The sequence below is a fragment of the Corvus brachyrhynchos genome, unplaced genomic scaffold (assembly GCF_000691975.1).
Source record: "Corvus brachyrhynchos isolate BGI_N302 unplaced genomic scaffold, ASM69197v1 scaffold43, whole genome shotgun sequence".
Classification (NCBI taxonomy): domain Eukaryota; kingdom Metazoa; phylum Chordata; class Aves; order Passeriformes; family Corvidae; genus Corvus; species Corvus brachyrhynchos.
The window spans coordinates 222,171-238,965 of record NW_008237353.1 but is presented as its reverse complement, the minus strand read 5'-3'; the positions used below and the strand labels follow the sequence as shown (position 1 = coordinate 238,965).

Sequence of the window (16,795 nt, the reverse complement as noted above, 5' to 3'; positions counted from 1 at the left end):
AAAAAAAAAAAAAAAAAAAAAAGCTTGAACAGCTAATTAATTTTGCAAAAGCAATTTGTCTCACAATAACTGATCTGACAGTAGTGTGACTGGTAAAATAATTCTCGCCTCATTTTATGTGAGCAGTTAGTATTTTCTATGACTCCTAGCAGGTTGCACAGTCCAGAAACAAGACTGATGTCTGAAATAGCTCACACACTTAAAATGTTTTCACTAAAATTCTTCTGCCTCTTAGTGGTTTCTCACCTGTGGTATTGATGGTGTTTCAACCTGATTTGAATCCTGACAGAAACCATAAAGCAGCTATTTCTCCATTCTTATTCCCATATGTGGGATGAGCAGGTGCAGTGGTGAGCAGGACTACAAAACCAAGTGAAAATAGACCTCTTGTTAAACAAAATTTAAAATCCCAAAGCAGAAGGAAGCTAAATATTAGCATGAATATTACATTTTTCAGAAGTGAAAAGTCTGGAGTATGTTGGCTCCTCAGCTGAAAACAGCTCAAACTCTCATTTCCAATGTGAGTCACCAACCATCAGCCCACAACTGATCAGGCCTGAGAGAAAAGTGTTCCTTCAGCATCTCCTGCTTGTAAAGGCCTCTCACACAGAACTGAGGTGCTTGCAAAGTGCCTGCTTTTGGCAGCAACCCCCAGAGCCAGGGAATCAATTTTCAGGAGTTTTACACCAAGTAAAGCGTTGCACAACTCACTCCACAAGTGTAACTGCACTAAAGCAATACATGCTGGGGTTTGGGCTTTTGTCATGCATTATTATAAATTTGGCAGTACAAGGCAGAACTTGCCCTTCTACTTCACTACAGCTAAAATCTGGCATTTTCAGAGAGCCATAAGAAACCTCTCTGTAAAACCTCACAGTATCACAAGTTGAAACCCAGTCTTTTGGAGGGAGAAGGAAAAAGTAGAAAGCAGGGTGATTTTTGTTAGCTAGGAAGAGAGAATGAAAACACAAACAACAAAGCTTTTACAGTTTGATCTTCATTTTGTATCACAATGCTTTAGAAAGGTGAATGTTAGAAGATCCAAAAGTAAATTTAATTTTTTTCCCTTTCATTGCATTGGGTTATCATCCATTGCATTTTCCTAAACTCCCTTATGTGTGAGATAATGTTATCATTCCTTAAGCTGTTGTTTCAGAGAAGCATTTCAGCAGCAAGGGTAGCCTGCAGATTCACTTCTGTAAAAAACAAGAAGAAAGTCAGCAGTGAGGGTGGATATTGCAACTCTAGATGAGAGGGATTACAGCTGGTGTGGGCCATGTGCCTGCACTGCAGTTACAGCCATGAGCAGGATGGGGTGCAGGCATGTTTTAGGAAAGACCAAGCATAGCAGGTCTTCTTGGGTCACTCTGCTGTTCTGAGGTGACCAGCTAAAGCCTGGCCTGGAGCTCAGAGACCCAAAGCAGAGTGTACATGCTGTTTTGGGGGGCAGTGAGCAAGCTCACCAAAGGGATCTGCTTCCTCGGGGTGAGGAACACTTGTACTTAAAATTTGTAGCCACAAGTGCCGCGTGGGCAGCAAGGCAAAGGCTCTGCCTTTAGTAGGCCACTGTTTCTCTTAAAGCTCTCTGTGAATAATACTCAGAGAGCCATGAGATGCCTAAGGAGGGGTTGTTAAGAGAGCCGTGTGCTCTGACTCGTGGAGGCCACCCAAACTCACACTCCACAGAGGAATGTGTGGAGGTTTCTCAACCTTCAAGCCACAAAGTCATCTGCTTCCCTTTCACCAGAGGGAAAGATAACACAGGAACAGATACTGAAGGATGGGGTTGGCTTTCTGCCACCAGCTGCTTTAGCAGAAAATGTGAATTAAGTCAGGGGAGGTCTGTGCCAAGTCCCTTCTGGCCTTGCTCTTTTCTGTGGTAGCTTCTATCTGCCTGTGGGAGCTGTTGGTTTGACTCTGCTCTTTCTCCACTGTGGGCAGTGTCAGGGGGTGTTTGCTGGATCCACAGTTCCTATTGCTTTAACATTCTGGTCTGGTTTGGAAACACCCACAAAAAGTACCATTGGCACAAATGGAACTGCATAAAGGTGACGTTATTCACCAGAGGCATGTGAAATCGGCACTGAAACTTGGTTTAGGTGCACATTTGTCAAAAGATCAGCTCCTAACTCCCCAAAGAGAAGAGGCATACTATCAAGAGGAAAAATTTCTTCTTTGAGGAACCTGGTCTAGTGGAAGGTCCCTGCCCGTGGTAGGAGGGTTGGAACTAAATGATCTTTAAGGTCAAACTGCTATTCTACCTAACTTGAACTCAAATCTGACATCTTTTTATGACTTTCTTAACTGCTTGGGCTAGCACATCCCCCTGAATTTTTGAGGGTGGTCAGCCATCACCAGCATCAAAGAAAAAGGAAAAATTGGAACTGAAATAATTCATCTCAACATCTGGATTCTAGTCCCTGCTCAGACACATACTTAAGTTTTCCATAGGGAGACAAGAGCTGTAGTTGAAGAAAAATAAATTCCAGAGTTAGCTGGTAGTCTGAGGCTCAGGGCAGATTTAGAATGCAAGCTGAAAGTCCACTGAAATACAAAACAGAGAGCAGGTGTGAACACTGGTATCACAGGCACCCCCGGCAGGCTGGCTGCTGCTGCTTGTATCCAGGTACTGCTTCCTTATCTTGGCTGTGTTTGCAAGGGGAAGTACTTGTGTAGGTGCCCAGCTCCAGGAATAGCTGCTGGCAGTCAGAGGGAAGCAGCCACAGCTGCTCAGTTACCACCCTCCAGAAAGGGAGCTCCTGTTCCCTGTCCAAGTCCATCTGTCTGTGCAGGGAGCCTGGCTACCACAGGTCCCTTGGGACCACAGAGCTCATCAAGACACCTCAGCATCACACAGCACAGCACTACACCGCAGACCTCTTGGAAGAGTCAGCTCTTCCTTGAAAGATCTGAGAGAACACAGAACTGAAATTGAAGATTAAATTAAATTCAGTTAGCTGGTGTAAGGAGCATCTTTTAGCATGCTCCTGGTAATTTAGGCAGTTAAATATTCTGCTTCAGGTTTGATACAAATACTACTGGCAGCCTCCTGCTTCCCTTCAGGCACTGCTAAGTCCTGCAGTAAAATTTCTCTGACCAGCAATAAATTAAGAGAATCTGAAGTCAGGCCACCTAGGCAGCTTAAATGATAAAAGCTCTGACTACATTTAGCTGTGTCTTTCCATGCTTACCAAACTTTGCATCCGTTCATTTTTTATGCCAGAAATGGCCAGCCAGTCTTCATGTTGAGGAATTCACTGAAATTACATTTTCTTCCAGGTGGTGTAACCTGAGCAGCTACTGAGGGAAAACCTGCAAGCCTGCCTTCCCTTTGCAGCTACCTTCCGCTTATCTTTGCATCCTCAGTAACACCACCAACTCAGTTCCCTCTTCAGTGACTAAATCAGCACAAGAGAAGGTGCTCAGCACTTCTGGCTGTAGTCCCTGTTCAAACAGCTGTTCCCAAGTCCCTCCAGAGAAAACCAACCTATTTGATGAACCAGTTCCCCCACCAACTTGCTTTGTCAGATAACAGGCTATCAGCCTCATATAGGCTGCCAGCCTGCAGTTGGTCATTTCCAAATACGTGCAAAAAATAACCCTCAACTGCAAAACAAAACTGTCACCAAAGGTGCTGAATTTGTTAATATCAATTGGGAAAATATCCAGATATTTGCACATATGCATGCAAGCTTTAGCATGCATTTAGAATGAATCATGTATTGCATAGCATGAAAAATTAATAGAAGATATGATCTTGTTAGAAAACATTGAAAATCAAATAAAGTTTTTCAGATCAGACATGGCTCTCACTGAAACCTTTTAGAAATACTGTGTGTTTCTCAAACGTAGACAGTGCTGTTCTATGCTACCTTCAAAACTGCTCTTGAAGTTTTTAAAATAATTTACTGGCCACAGTAAGAACATCTTTTTTTCATGGAGTACTTACTGTCTAATATGAAAGCCTTTAGAAGAAATTGGAAGAGAAAAGAAACATACAAAGACCATTCATTTTTTATTTTCTGTGCTAAAGCTGGAACAGCCTTCTTTTGTTTATTTTTTCCACCATACCATATTTGTCAGAGATTTTTGCATTACATTATAATGTATTACAAAGCTTGCATTTCCAGAACAAAGATACAGCTCTCCCTTTTCTTGGAATTCTAAAAGAATGACTAAATATTTAGATGGAGTAGTTCACACATAGTTCTTTTCCTAGTTATTCTTGCCTATCTTTTGCAAAGTAGGAGCATTACCAAACGTTGTTCACATATTATACGGGCACCTCTCTGGACCCAGACCACCAGCAGAGCTTCTCTCACTTCCCTTAGCTTCAGTCCCTTCTGTCACGCCAAATTCCATGCCTTCGAAGGACAGATGGAAGGACTCAGGCAGTGAGATTGCTACTGCAGCAAAGACATCTCCCATGGATCCATCTCATGTTGGCAAAAGAGCCTGTTAGCCAGCCCAGGTTACCACAGAGGGCTGTGCTTCTTCTGGGAGTTCTGGCAACACCACTCTGCTGGGTAGGGCTTTTGTGTGCCCCTGTCCCTAATCTTGGTCAGCCACCAGAGTGGAGAGAATGTCCTGGAATGTGGGACACAGAAATTACCATGTCTAGTAAGGACTCCAGTTTCTGTCTCTTCAAATGATTAATCTAAAATGCTAATAAAGAAGATCTAAGATTATGTCTCTTCTAGATATTTTTTTCCTTCCCTCCCTCCCTCCCTCCCATTACATCCATGGGACATAGCAGCAGTCTCAACCCCCAGCTAGCTGTGTTTCTCTCATGAGCTCACTCCAGCTTGTTCCTACTCTCAGTGAAATTGTCTAGCAGTGAGACCCATATATTAAGCAAAAATTACACAAAGTAACAGTTTGTTGCCAGCTCCTGGATGTCCTGCCTCCCAATTTAATTGAATATCTCCCTTCTTATAAGACACAATTCATAGCAAAATCTGGCTCACCTTTCTGCCTTCAGCTTCAACTTTCTCTGCAGTTCACATATAAATCCTTAAATAAGTGCTTGCTTTTGGGATTTTTTTTATATGTGTTTCCCCTACAGACACAACACACAAATCATAGGAGGTAAAGATGACAAAACCCTAGGAGGTTGTCTGAAGCAATCTATCATGGAGAATTGTCCCCCATTGTACATTTTTTGATCAGAGTAATTTTAAATGCTTCAAGTAATAAAAAGCTAAACAATTTAATCTATAAGCAGCTCTGACCTGGACTCAACTTTGCTTCATTTCATCCACTATTTCAGCCATTCTAGAGCCAACACTACCATTTACAAAATCTTCTTTAATATTTGTATATTTAAATATATGCACTGTAGCATCTAAGATCAGTTTCTTTAAACATGCTGATAAATTTGGATTAATTCCAGTACTTCTCAGTCACTGACTATGTACAGAGCAGAACTCTTCAGGGAATTAAGGAAAAATTGCCATTTAAATAATAAAAATAATCATATAGCTAATACATGCATTTTCTATCAGGGTAGTTTAAAATATCACAGGTACTTCTAGGAGCTGTATCAGAGAGCAGAGGCTGGCATCCATTTCCACTTTTTCTTTGAAGTCTGAAATGAGATCTTGTTTTGTACAGAGTATCCTAATTTCTATGTAGCTGTGTAAGAACAAGCAACAAATTATCTCGGATTTTTGAGGCACTGAATGACATTCAAAGCTTTTGAATGAAAAAAAAAAATCCAAACCAACAGTAATACAAAGGGTTTCCAGATAGCATAAGTAAGATTGAATGCAGTTTACTCATCTGTAAGAAGTTTATTTCAGAAAGATTTTTCATGTTTCTATTGGATCCTGATAGTTTGGTTATAAAGCTATATTAAGAGAAAACCTAAATCACTTGAGGCAGTGTTTTCACTGGGCAATAAATAATGCCTAATGACAGATCATTGGTATTTTGAAAAATCAAAGGTATTTTGCACAAATCAAAGTTATTTTGATATCTGCACTGTTTATATAGCATTTGCCTAATTTTTACATAGCTTATACTACTTTTGCTAAAACTACTAGAAAACCAGTACACATTGGTCTCTCAATGAAGACCAACATTGACAAAGATGTATAAACTTAGAACAAGAATGACATATTTTTTACATACCCGGTGACTTTGAAATTGTGTTTTAGGTGCAATGGCATGACAACTAATTCACTTATGTGCACTGTGCTACCTATTCACTTACTTACATTTCTGTGCAAAATTACTGAAATATCTCATTAGAGAGATCTCTGTTGCTTTATCATCATTGACTTTGTTCTCCCTCCCCATCTTTCCATTTGGGTGATTTGATTAGCTCAGATAACCTACGGTCTTTTTTATAGGTTTAGGTAAATAGATCTTACACAGATCTGTCCAAAATCCTGCCAAGGAATATACATTGCTAATACCCAGAGCAATGTCCTGTACAAAAGAAGAACCAACATGAAAGACATGTTAATCTTAGCCTTGTAACTCAAATACCTTCCTTGATAAAGGCTATTACAGTGATTTGCCAGAGAGAAGTGAGTTGTCTGAGCACATGGATTTGTTCAGACTGGTTTTATTTGCTTTTCTTTAGAAATGTGACAGGTCATGTTGAGCAAGACATTTGCATCTAATCTGCCCAGAGGTACTATTAAGGACATATTCTAAAACCCCAAAATACAATATAGTCTCTTGTAGCGGTGTTGACAGGAAGGTGACAAGACTAGTCACACAAAATTACCTACCTTTTTTTAAGTAAGAATTTTTTTTCCCAAACAATTACTACTAGTTTTAGGTAAATAAACAAATATATTTTCTGTAACAATCTTAAAAATCTGTACCTTGTAAATCTATATTTTTCTTCCTGTAACTAAAATAAGCTGTAAAATGTTGAAAGAGAGGCAAAGGCTGGGACAACATGCTCAAGAACAATATTTGTTTCTCTGCTGCACCTCCTTGAAAATGTTCTACTCTCAAATTACCAATGAAAACAACCGAGGCACTGAATTTTTGTAGTGCTAATTAAGACAGATGGGAACAGCATCGTCAACTGGTACAAGCTCCCTCTGCATCATTTAAGCACACTTATAAGGAGGTAGATTTAACTTCAGACTGGCTTGTCTACTCAGCAAGCTGCCTCCTCATCCTAACCAGGTGTAAGAGCTTGCAAGTTGGATCAGTGAAGACAGTAACCTGTGTTGGGTGGGAGTATTGATCTGCTTGAGGGTGGGAAGGCTCTGCAGAAGGATCTGGACAGGCTGAATCGATGGTTTGAGGCCAATGGTGTGAGGTCCAGCAAGGCCCAGGAAGTGTTACAGGCTGCGGCAGAGTGGCAGGAAAGCTGCCCTGTGGAAAAGGGCCTAGACCAGTAGACAGTCAGTGGAAAGCCAGCTAGCAGTGTGCCCAGGTGGCCAAGGAGTCCAAGGGCATCCTGGCCTGTATCAGCAATAGTGTGGCCAGCAGGACCAGGGCTGTGGTTGTCCTCCTGTGCTCAGCACTGGTGAGGCCACACCTTGAATCTTGTGTTCAGTTCTGGGCCCCTCACCACAAGAACAACATTGAGGTGCTGGAGCGTGTCCAGAGAAGGGGAGTGGAGCTGAGGAAGGGTCTGGAGCACAAGTCCTGTAAGGAGCAGCTGAGTGAGCTGGGGGTGTTTAACCTGGAGAAGCAGGCTCAGGGGACACCTTATCACTCTCTACAGCTGCCTGAAAGGAAGGTGAAACCAGGTGGGGGTCAGTCTCTTCTCCCAGGTAACAAGTGACAGGACAGGAGGAAGTGGCCTCAAATTGTGTCAGGGGAGGTTTAGATTAGGTGTTAGGAAAAATTTCTTCACTGAAGGGGTTGTTAAGCTCTGGAACAGTCTGACCAGAGAAGTGATTTTATCACTGTCCCTGGAGCTATTTGAAAGACGTGTAGATGTGGCACTCAGGGACATGGTCCAGTGGTGGAGTTGGCAGTGCTGGGTTTACGGATGGACTCAATAGCCTAAAAGGTCTTTTCCAACCTAAACAATTCTATTATTCTTTTCTTTTATTCTCCTCTTTCTTCTTAATATTCTACAATTCCTGTTTCTCCATCTAACTGCTAGAAGCATTCAGTACCTAATTTCCATTTCAATGCAGCCAAGAATAGGTTTGTCTACAGTATTTTAATGTAAAAGGAATATACATGGTGTTTTACTTTGTTCTGGACATGTAAGATTTGTTTATATAGTGTAAGCATGAAAGCAAATAACTTTGCATGCTCATTCCTACAAGTCACTCAAATCCATTACAATAGTTTTTCCAAAACAGTCTGTTAAGTCTAACCACAAAACCATTAAGCACAGCAGTAGGTCTGTTTCAAATTAGTGCAGCAGGTGGGCACATCACAAACAGCAGTGTGGCATTTCCCAAAGGGGAGTATCGTTGTCATGAAATAATAACAGAACTACTGCATAGCTCAAGGAGGTAAAAATGGAAGCAGATATTTGCACAAGTCCCACACCTGGAAATTGAGTCACCTGCTGTGACAGAAGCCATCATTAGGCTGCTAAGGTTATTGTCTGAAATTCAGAAAATACCTTTCTTCGTGGGCTGTAGCCAGGACACTTCCCTAAAAGCTAGTTTAGTTTCCTCAGTGCTGTGAAGTATGAGAAGCCTTTTTGTATTGAGAAATATTTTGTATCGTGAATCACCAGTTTCTTTTGAGCAAGTCTTTTTCTTTTTTTTTTCTTATTTTTTTCTTCTTTTTTTTTTTTGGTTTAGAAGAACATTCACTTTTAGTTTTGGGGGTTTTGTTCAGCTTTTCTCCAAGAAAACATGAATGCAGCAGCATCTTGCAGAGACAGAAGTTTACAGCCTAAGGTGCTGAAAGAACCTCTCATTACCACACGTTCACACAAAATCTGTCCTTTCCACTTTGAACAATCTGAGGACCAAAATCAAGAGCTGAAGAAACAGAAGGAAGGGGGTTGGGAGTGCCAGGAGCTTGTCCCTGCCCAGATCACAACCCAGTCCCAGCAGAGGAATGGAGAGGCCAGGGCTGGACCTTCCAGGGTGCAAATATGGTTCTTTATAAGGCAAATCTGTTAATGGTGTCTGCAGCCCAGGCTGGTGTGGAGATATCTGACATTCAAATGCCTCCCACAGCAGCTCTCACTCTTCAGAGATGCTCAGCATCACTCTGTGTCTCTCTCCTCAGCCTGGCAGCATTTTCTCAGTGCTGAAATTAATTCAAGCACAGTAGGGTACTGTTGGGAAGAAGAGAGGAAGAACCTGGCTGACCTTAGGCTGTGGCAAGGAATTGTTCAGGCATTGGCATGCAGGAAGCCACTGCCCAGAACTGGAGTCTGGGAAGAAATGTTTTGGAGAGATCACCACATCCAGCTGGGGGAAGGACTGTGTAGGTCATGGCTTAGCTCCCAACTCAGTCAAAAACAGACACAAATTTGCTAAACCTGCCAGCTTAGCAGCCTCATTGACTTAGACCTCAAAACACAATGTCTCCATAATGTAACCCTCCTCTTCCTGCCACCGTCCATGGCCTGAACTTCATTACTGGACCTCTAGGTTCTTCTGTAGGCTTGTTTTATAGGAACTTGGGGCCTCATTTAGAGAAATCTCAGCTGGCTCACCTTCACTTAAATCACTTAAAGATTTCCTTCTTTAAGTGTAAAGCATTGAGATATTCAGTTGAGGAAACATATCAAAGAAGCATTGTTATTAGAGTGAAAACTACATCCATCACAGGTGGATTTACTGTGGCACTTGCTGATTTTCAATTGTGCAACCTTAATTTCCCTTCCTAAAAAGTTCTGGTTTGGGCAGTTTCCAGCAATGAGGCCTGTATTGTTGTCTAGACCACAGTCTGCCCTAAATTAATTTTTAAAGAGGTTTGGGGGTTTTCAGTGTACATGATGTTGCATACTTTGGAAATACTTGAGCATGACACACTTTTTACAAGTTTATTGAAGTTTTTTTTAATCATACTCTCCCTGTGACCCTGAGATAATATCTTTGTCACATGTCCTTTTCCATACTTTTTAGGAGACCCTGAAAGCTTTTGACCGGGATGTAAATGAGTTTGTGGACTATATGTTTGGACCTCGAGGTAAGCTGCTCCACTTACAGCCCTTTAAAGAAATAATACTTCTACAGGTTACCACCCAAAAAAACTTCTAATAAATTTTCTGAGTAAATTCTTATTGAAAAATGTAAACTAGGCAGAATCACATTATTATCAGGAACACACCATTATTGCCGGAAATCTATCAGTGCAATTATTTGTGATTCCTTTGTTTCTGAGAATATCAAATTCAATTTTACATCCTAACGTGGAATAAAAAACCTGAAAGTTTGGATCTTTATGAAAGTGGAAGATCTGGTTTGGGACTGATTGCCATTCATAATCTAGTTTGTTTGGTCCAGCTACTTATTGCCTAATTCAGAAGGATGCTTGGAGCAAAAGCAACCTGCAGGATCACATCCAAAATTCCAATAAACCAATAGACTGGGTGGGAGAACAGATACATCTTTTGACTTCCTATTATTGCTTTCTGCAACAGTTTGGACAAGAGTATCTTAAATAATTGTAGCTTGGAGGTGCCTCATGCTTTGTTAGGATTGAAAAAAGTAAGTAAAAAAAACCCCAAGCCTAAAATAGGACTGCAGGCAAGGATGACGCATCAAAGTTAGGGCTAAGAGAGCCAAGCAAATACAAGAAAGGGATGAGACAGGAGCTTAGACAGGACACAGTCTTCAGAGTAGGTCCCTGCAAGGCCACCTTGCTGTTCATAGGGCTGGGTTTAACTTCAGGAATTGCCTTGCAAACTTTTACCATGGTTAAATCCAGAACTGCTGCTCATGTGGGTGGACATATGCTTATGGATTCTCAGTTTGTTGCAGTAATGTTCTCTATGTCACAGAAGTTCTTGCTTAATTGGAAGGAAAAGGGAAAATGTAGTGTTCTTAAACACAAGAAATTCTTACTTTTCTTAGCTGGCTGGATGGCTACAAATTTTTTTCCATCATCTATACAGTAGATGTGAAGTTTGAAAGAATGATTTCCAGCGAAGAAACACTGAACAGCTTGGGAATTGCAGCAGAAGTGGTTAACGTAGAATAGGTTTTATTAATGGCTTCTACAATAGTACATTTTAATGTTAACAAAGAAATGTGATCAGAAGAATAAAAGCACTACTTTTTGGGGTTTTGGTGTTTTGTTTTTGGGTTTTTTTTTTTTCCCAAATGGACATGATGTTCTCTTTCATTCCTCTTTCCTTGTTGGTCCAGACAAATTGTCTGAAGGAATAAACTATAGTTGATCCAATTCTGAATAGCACAGAGATCCCTTTGGGCTTTTAGAAAGCACTTCCATTAAACAAGTATTATTTGTATTGTTTGCCAAGTACATCACCCTCCTCCTCCAGACATCAATGCTGAAGTTTGTCCATGCCTCTTCACTCTGATCTTTAATTTAACTGGTGGTATAATGACACAGTACCATGCATTTCCTGAATAGCATAGCTCCCTCCAGTGTGTTTATCCACATAAATAATTCACATAAATAATTCACAATAAACCGCAATCAGTTTTAAATCAAATGACCCCACAGATGAATATCTAATGAATTTGAGGGCTTCCCCCAAACATTCCCACAAATTATTCCTCTTCTTTCTCTCTACTGATTTCCATCCACAGTACACGTTTCATTCAGCAGTAAGATGGATTAAAAGGATAGGTAACAGCACTCTATTATTTTAAAAACCAATCCCCTGTTTATTGTTTATATTTTAGATAGTAACTCCTGAAATAATTGTATCACTATGCAGGTCTTTATCATCATTACCAGATGTGTCTGAGGGCACTAGAAGAGACAGAAAGCCATGCTCTGTTTCCCAGAGGCAATCTCTGCCGCATTGGGAGTACTGGGTTAACACAAGCTGCAGTACTGCCCGACTAGAATGAGGGACAGACTATCAGAGACCTGAATTTGATTTTTATAGATCAGCGTATTTTGTACCTTCATTCACTGGTATCAGCTGGGCTTTGTAGATAAATTTACCATTTACCTCCATGTTTGCTTTTGAACTAGCAGAACAAGTCCTTTGGATCAGGGAACAGTAGCCATATACCTACCCATTGGTTGCGTCTCTTAATAAGGGCTGGTCTTTCAATTTGGTGTTGGTCCATATGGTTCTTAGGCTCAAGACAAATTGAGAACACGTGAAATAGCAATTTTCTCCTGTAAGAGATCATTTTTCCACCCTTCATCTGCAGAGTATTGTTTGGTGTTATGCAAAAATAAGTAATATTGAATTGCAGGAGCTAAATCTACTTAACTGGCTGTTTGTTTTATCTGTGAAAGAAACAGAGGTGGTCAAGAAGAGATGTATTTTATTTAAACTTTGATAAAGTAATAAGCACTTTTCCTTAGTAGACTACGATGAGTAGCAAGGCACTGGTGCAAACCCATCTCCCCTCTGCACCTAAAAAGGCCTGAATCTACCCAGACACTAACTGGCCAAAGCTATACAGAAACTTGAATCAAAATGTTTCTAAACCTCATTGATAAAAGCCTGATACCTTTAAAGAGCCTGGGAGGCTTGCCACTCATTTCAAACGAGCCAAGATTTCACCCCAAGGGTTTGGCACATCATGGCCAGAGACCGTGAATGAGCTCATTCACTGAGCGATCAGAGCTTGTGGGTCCCTGCTCCTTCCCCTGCTGTAGTCCAGTGCTTTCCCACTGTGACTTTATTCACTGCTTTGGTCTCAATTTCAGATGCTATCCTACTTCAATACTGTAAAAATAATCCTTTCTCCTACTGACAGTGTACCTTTATAGAACTTGAACACGGAGATTTAACTGTCGGTCAACAGAAATACATTTCATCTCTCATTCTTCTGATAACTTCTTTTGAAATACGTTCCCTTTCCTCCCCCTTCTTGACACATAAAAACCTCCCTCTGCTTGTCATTCAGGGATAAGTGGAAGTGAAAACAAAGCAGTCACGTTCCTTGGCTGCCCTTTATAAACCCACTTTCTGCCAGAAACTGTCTTACTCTTCAAGGCATTGAGGTCGTGGTGGAAAATATTCAGGAAGGGTACACGTTTTAACTATTTCTCTTGAAACCGGAATAGTGTAGAACTTAAAAATACTTGACATGCTGACCTGAACAAGCACATGAGTTCTGCTTTTGTGTGGATCAGCCCACATGCTTGTGGCCACTCACAGCAGAATGAAAACTTTCTGAGGGCATACTGGGGCAGAATTTACTCTGTGTAGTTTAATTTGTATTCTGAACTCTTCTGGATACTTTTCCTCTTTGAGCAAACATGCAGTTTTGTTATCTACTGATGCCAGTTTGCCTTTGTGCATGTAACCTTTATGCACCAAGTGTTGCAATCCTCGGATGGGAGACCTTTCCTTAGATAGCAGTCTTGCTGACATGGCTGCTTTCTACATCTTTGTTCAGGATACCAATTAAATAAATTAAATCCTTATTATCCTAAAACACACACTCCTAAGACATCAACACTTACACGTGCAACCTTTACCTGTCCTATAACTCCTGTGTTGTGTTGAGAGCCTATAAGGGAGCAGAATCACCTCTAAAACATTCATTCCAGTGCTTCAGACATGGCTTGTAAGCTTTAAGAGATTGTTGGAAGTGTTTCCTTCTCACACTGAGGTGATCCTAAATAAGCATTGAGATCTAAAGACAGACAACAGGGCGTTCTAGCTTGGTAATGCACAACAAAGCAAGGCTTCTCTAAAAGGAAGGATTGTGCTGTTGTTATTGCTTTAATCCTACACCTCTCTACTCTTAGAGGTTTTTGGGAGCCCAAAAGGGAGAGCCAAAAGCAGGAGAGCATTGGACTTCTATGTTAGTGGGGGTCTGGTTGAAAGTCTTTCCCACAAGACAAAAAGCTAACATCCCTTGTGGGGTCCAAATTCAACAGATCACTGTTACAGCCACTGCGATGGATAAGCTGAAGAAAAATGTAATTAGAAAGAAAGCTGATGATCAAAGCCTGGCTCATACACAAGTTACTCTAACATACTTAAAATTTCACTTTACATATACCTGTATGCATGTATTTCTGAGGAAGGAACTGTTGGAAAGAATACAGTACAGCAAAATTGGAATTAATTACTAAAAACTTGGGCACATTTGCTTTGTGCATCATCCATTGCCCAGTCTTTTCCAAATTCAACACAGGCAGAAAAATAGTAGAATGTTTTTTTCATACACTATGAATAGCTTTTCTTTTATGATTTTTAATGTAATCTTGGCCTCTGTAAAAGAATAAACTAAGTAATTTAAAACATTTTCCAAGAGCCAAAACGTCTTTCCAAGAACAGAAAGAACTGTTTTCTGTGTGACCTTCACAACAACTCCTCACTGACTTCTTTATTCACTTACTTCATAAGTAATTCTAAAATCTAGCCGTGATGCCCCCTTGTTCTTTCCATAGGTAAGTGTCTGAAGAATGTTGCTATGGAAAATTAACTCTAGGTTTTGCTCCATCTTGGAAAAAGGAAAAAGAAAAGAAAGCACACCCCTTTCGCTCATGACATCCAGTTGCTCATATGACAACAAAGCCGTGCCTCCCGCTTGGCATCTGGGATGAGGCTTTGCTCATATACACTGAACTATCTGATTACTGCCAATGGGATTACTTGTGTGAACAGGGTAAGCAGGATTTGACCTCAATATTTCATTTCAGGACCAGGCAAGTGCGACAGAAACTGTGAGAAAGCAAGGCCTCGCCCAGCCAAAGATCTTTGATAACCATCAAAGTAAACATTTGCTGCTTGATTTTCATATTTAATGTTTTGGAAAAGTCCTCCCCTCGTATGAGCGTTTTCTAGCCAATGTTGTATACCTTCCTACCTGTATGGCAAGTGCAGAATTAAAATAACACATGAGCTGTGGCAACATTGCCTGCATATTTTGTGTTTAATACTATCTGCAAACTGTCCGTTGAGCAGATTAAGATAGGATTTAAAGAAATATTAAATTAAAACATTAAATTAAATTTTTAAAAGCATATAAGAATGGGTTTTCCCCCTTCATGTTCTCTTTACTGTTAAAATGGGGTGATTTAGGTGACCTTACATTATTAGAGAATTCCATGCAGTTTTCAGCCCACATTCTCTGAGGCTTATCATGCAGTTTTGGTGAGTTGAAAGCAATGGATAGCTCTTGTGAGGAGAGAATGGCTGATTCCATCTCACACTTTTAGCAATTTTTTTCATGATGTGTTCTGCCTTATTTTAGCAATACTTTACCATATCTTAATTTCCTGTTCTGTGTGTTTCTTTTTTAGATCCCAGGGTTAGAGGATGGTTCCTTTTGGACTCTTACCTTCCCACATTTTTCCTTACTGGAGCATATCTACTCTGCATATGGCTGGGCAACAAGTTCATGAAGAACAGGCCTCCTTTCTCTCTCAGGGCTCACCTCATCGTGTATAACCTGGGCATCACACTGCTCTCCTTCTACATGCTCATAGAGGTAAGTGCTCTTCCATGCAGCACAGCTGAGAAAGGTGACCAAGATACAGTTTCTAGCAGAAATACCTTAGTGACAGGTGGTTTTGCTAGAAAAGTTAAAATCAACAGAAAAATAAATTTAATGTATTAAAAAAAGAGTCCCTTCTCATCTTAGATCTTGGCATGTTTTGGCTGTCCTTCCTGAGCTACAGTCCACACCTGGGGACAGGTCTTTGCCGCCAGGACCATGTCCACAGGCATAAATTTGAGTCTGCAACAGTCACTCAGCTCAAACATGCCTGTATCTTGTTCTTCAGCATGCATGAAAGTGCCATAGATTGGGTTTTATTCATATGACTGTCCGTGGAATGATTTTTCCATGCCCATGCTTAAATATGAACAGATTTTTAGATGAGAGTAAGTACTGATTTATTTATGGTATTGGCAATTCAGTGTTATTTTTCTGCTCTTGTGACTAAGAAGCTTTCCTCATATAGTCAGACAGTAAAAGACCGATGTTAAAAACTTACCACTTCATCCAAAAGCAAGGGCTGTGGGGCTTGGAGGCTGAATATGGTCACACAGATTATTTCCCAAGTACTTATCAGGAAGGAACATGCTCATATAATTCAGGATCCATTTAGAACCAGAAGAGAGGTTTGAATGCATCTGATGATTTTGCAACAGCAGAGGATTCAAACAGTGCCCCTCAGCAGACATGTGTGGTTTTGCCTCTGCAGAGGGAAACAGAAGCCACAAGTCACTATTTGGATATTATTTGTGAGCTGCCCATTTTCAGTCTTTTGATGGTTGAGGTACTTTTAATATTATGGTGTTAACACTCACGACTTGAAGCCTTAAAAATAAACACTAGAAGACAAAACCCACAAAAGTTTTTGTTGGTTGGACAAGAAACTTTTCAGAAGCTGAACAGGACCCCCAAAGATTTCAAGTTTTAAATTAATTTGAGCTGAATACCAAGTGACTGGCCTGGTCAAATGGCTGAGGAGCAGTTTAGGTTTGTGCCTTTGTGCAAAGGACTGATTGTGTTATTCAGAGCTTTGTCCTGGTCAATGCTCTAGCTGGCTTCAGAGGCTGCTGTGGGTGTCTGGGAGTGCAGGATAAGGTTTAGAGCAAAGGAGAAACCAGAACAATTGCTGGAAGGTTTGATGACTCCACAATGATTGTCCTCCAGAATTTAAATTAGCATTTTGATGTTTAAACCGCCATTTTGCTTGAAGGTATACAGATAACTGGCTGCAGTAGCAGGACTCAGCAAAAAGGATTTACTGAATAGAAAACAATACCGATGCTCCC

The 16,795-nt window shown here is 40.6% G+C and overlaps 1 protein-coding gene across 2 annotated transcripts in view; it reads left to right on the top strand.

Moving 5' to 3' along the window:
* ELOVL2 (ELOVL fatty acid elongase 2) overlaps positions 1-16,795 on the top strand; it is a 35,705-nt gene that overhangs the window by 3,487 nt on the left and 15,423 nt on the right. The window contains exons 1-3 of one of the 2 annotated variants that reach the window (XM_017730645.1): positions 10,034-10,086; positions 14,458-14,675; positions 15,313-15,500. In XM_017730645.1, coding sequence (XP_017586134.1) covers positions 14,573-14,675; positions 15,313-15,500 — 291 coding nt within the window. In that variant the 5' untranslated portion in view covers positions 10,034-10,086; positions 14,458-14,572. Of the gene's footprint in view, positions 1-10,022; positions 10,087-14,457; positions 14,676-15,312; positions 15,501-16,795 lie in introns of those variants that run through there. The other variant, XM_008630879.2, reaches the window with a different exon arrangement.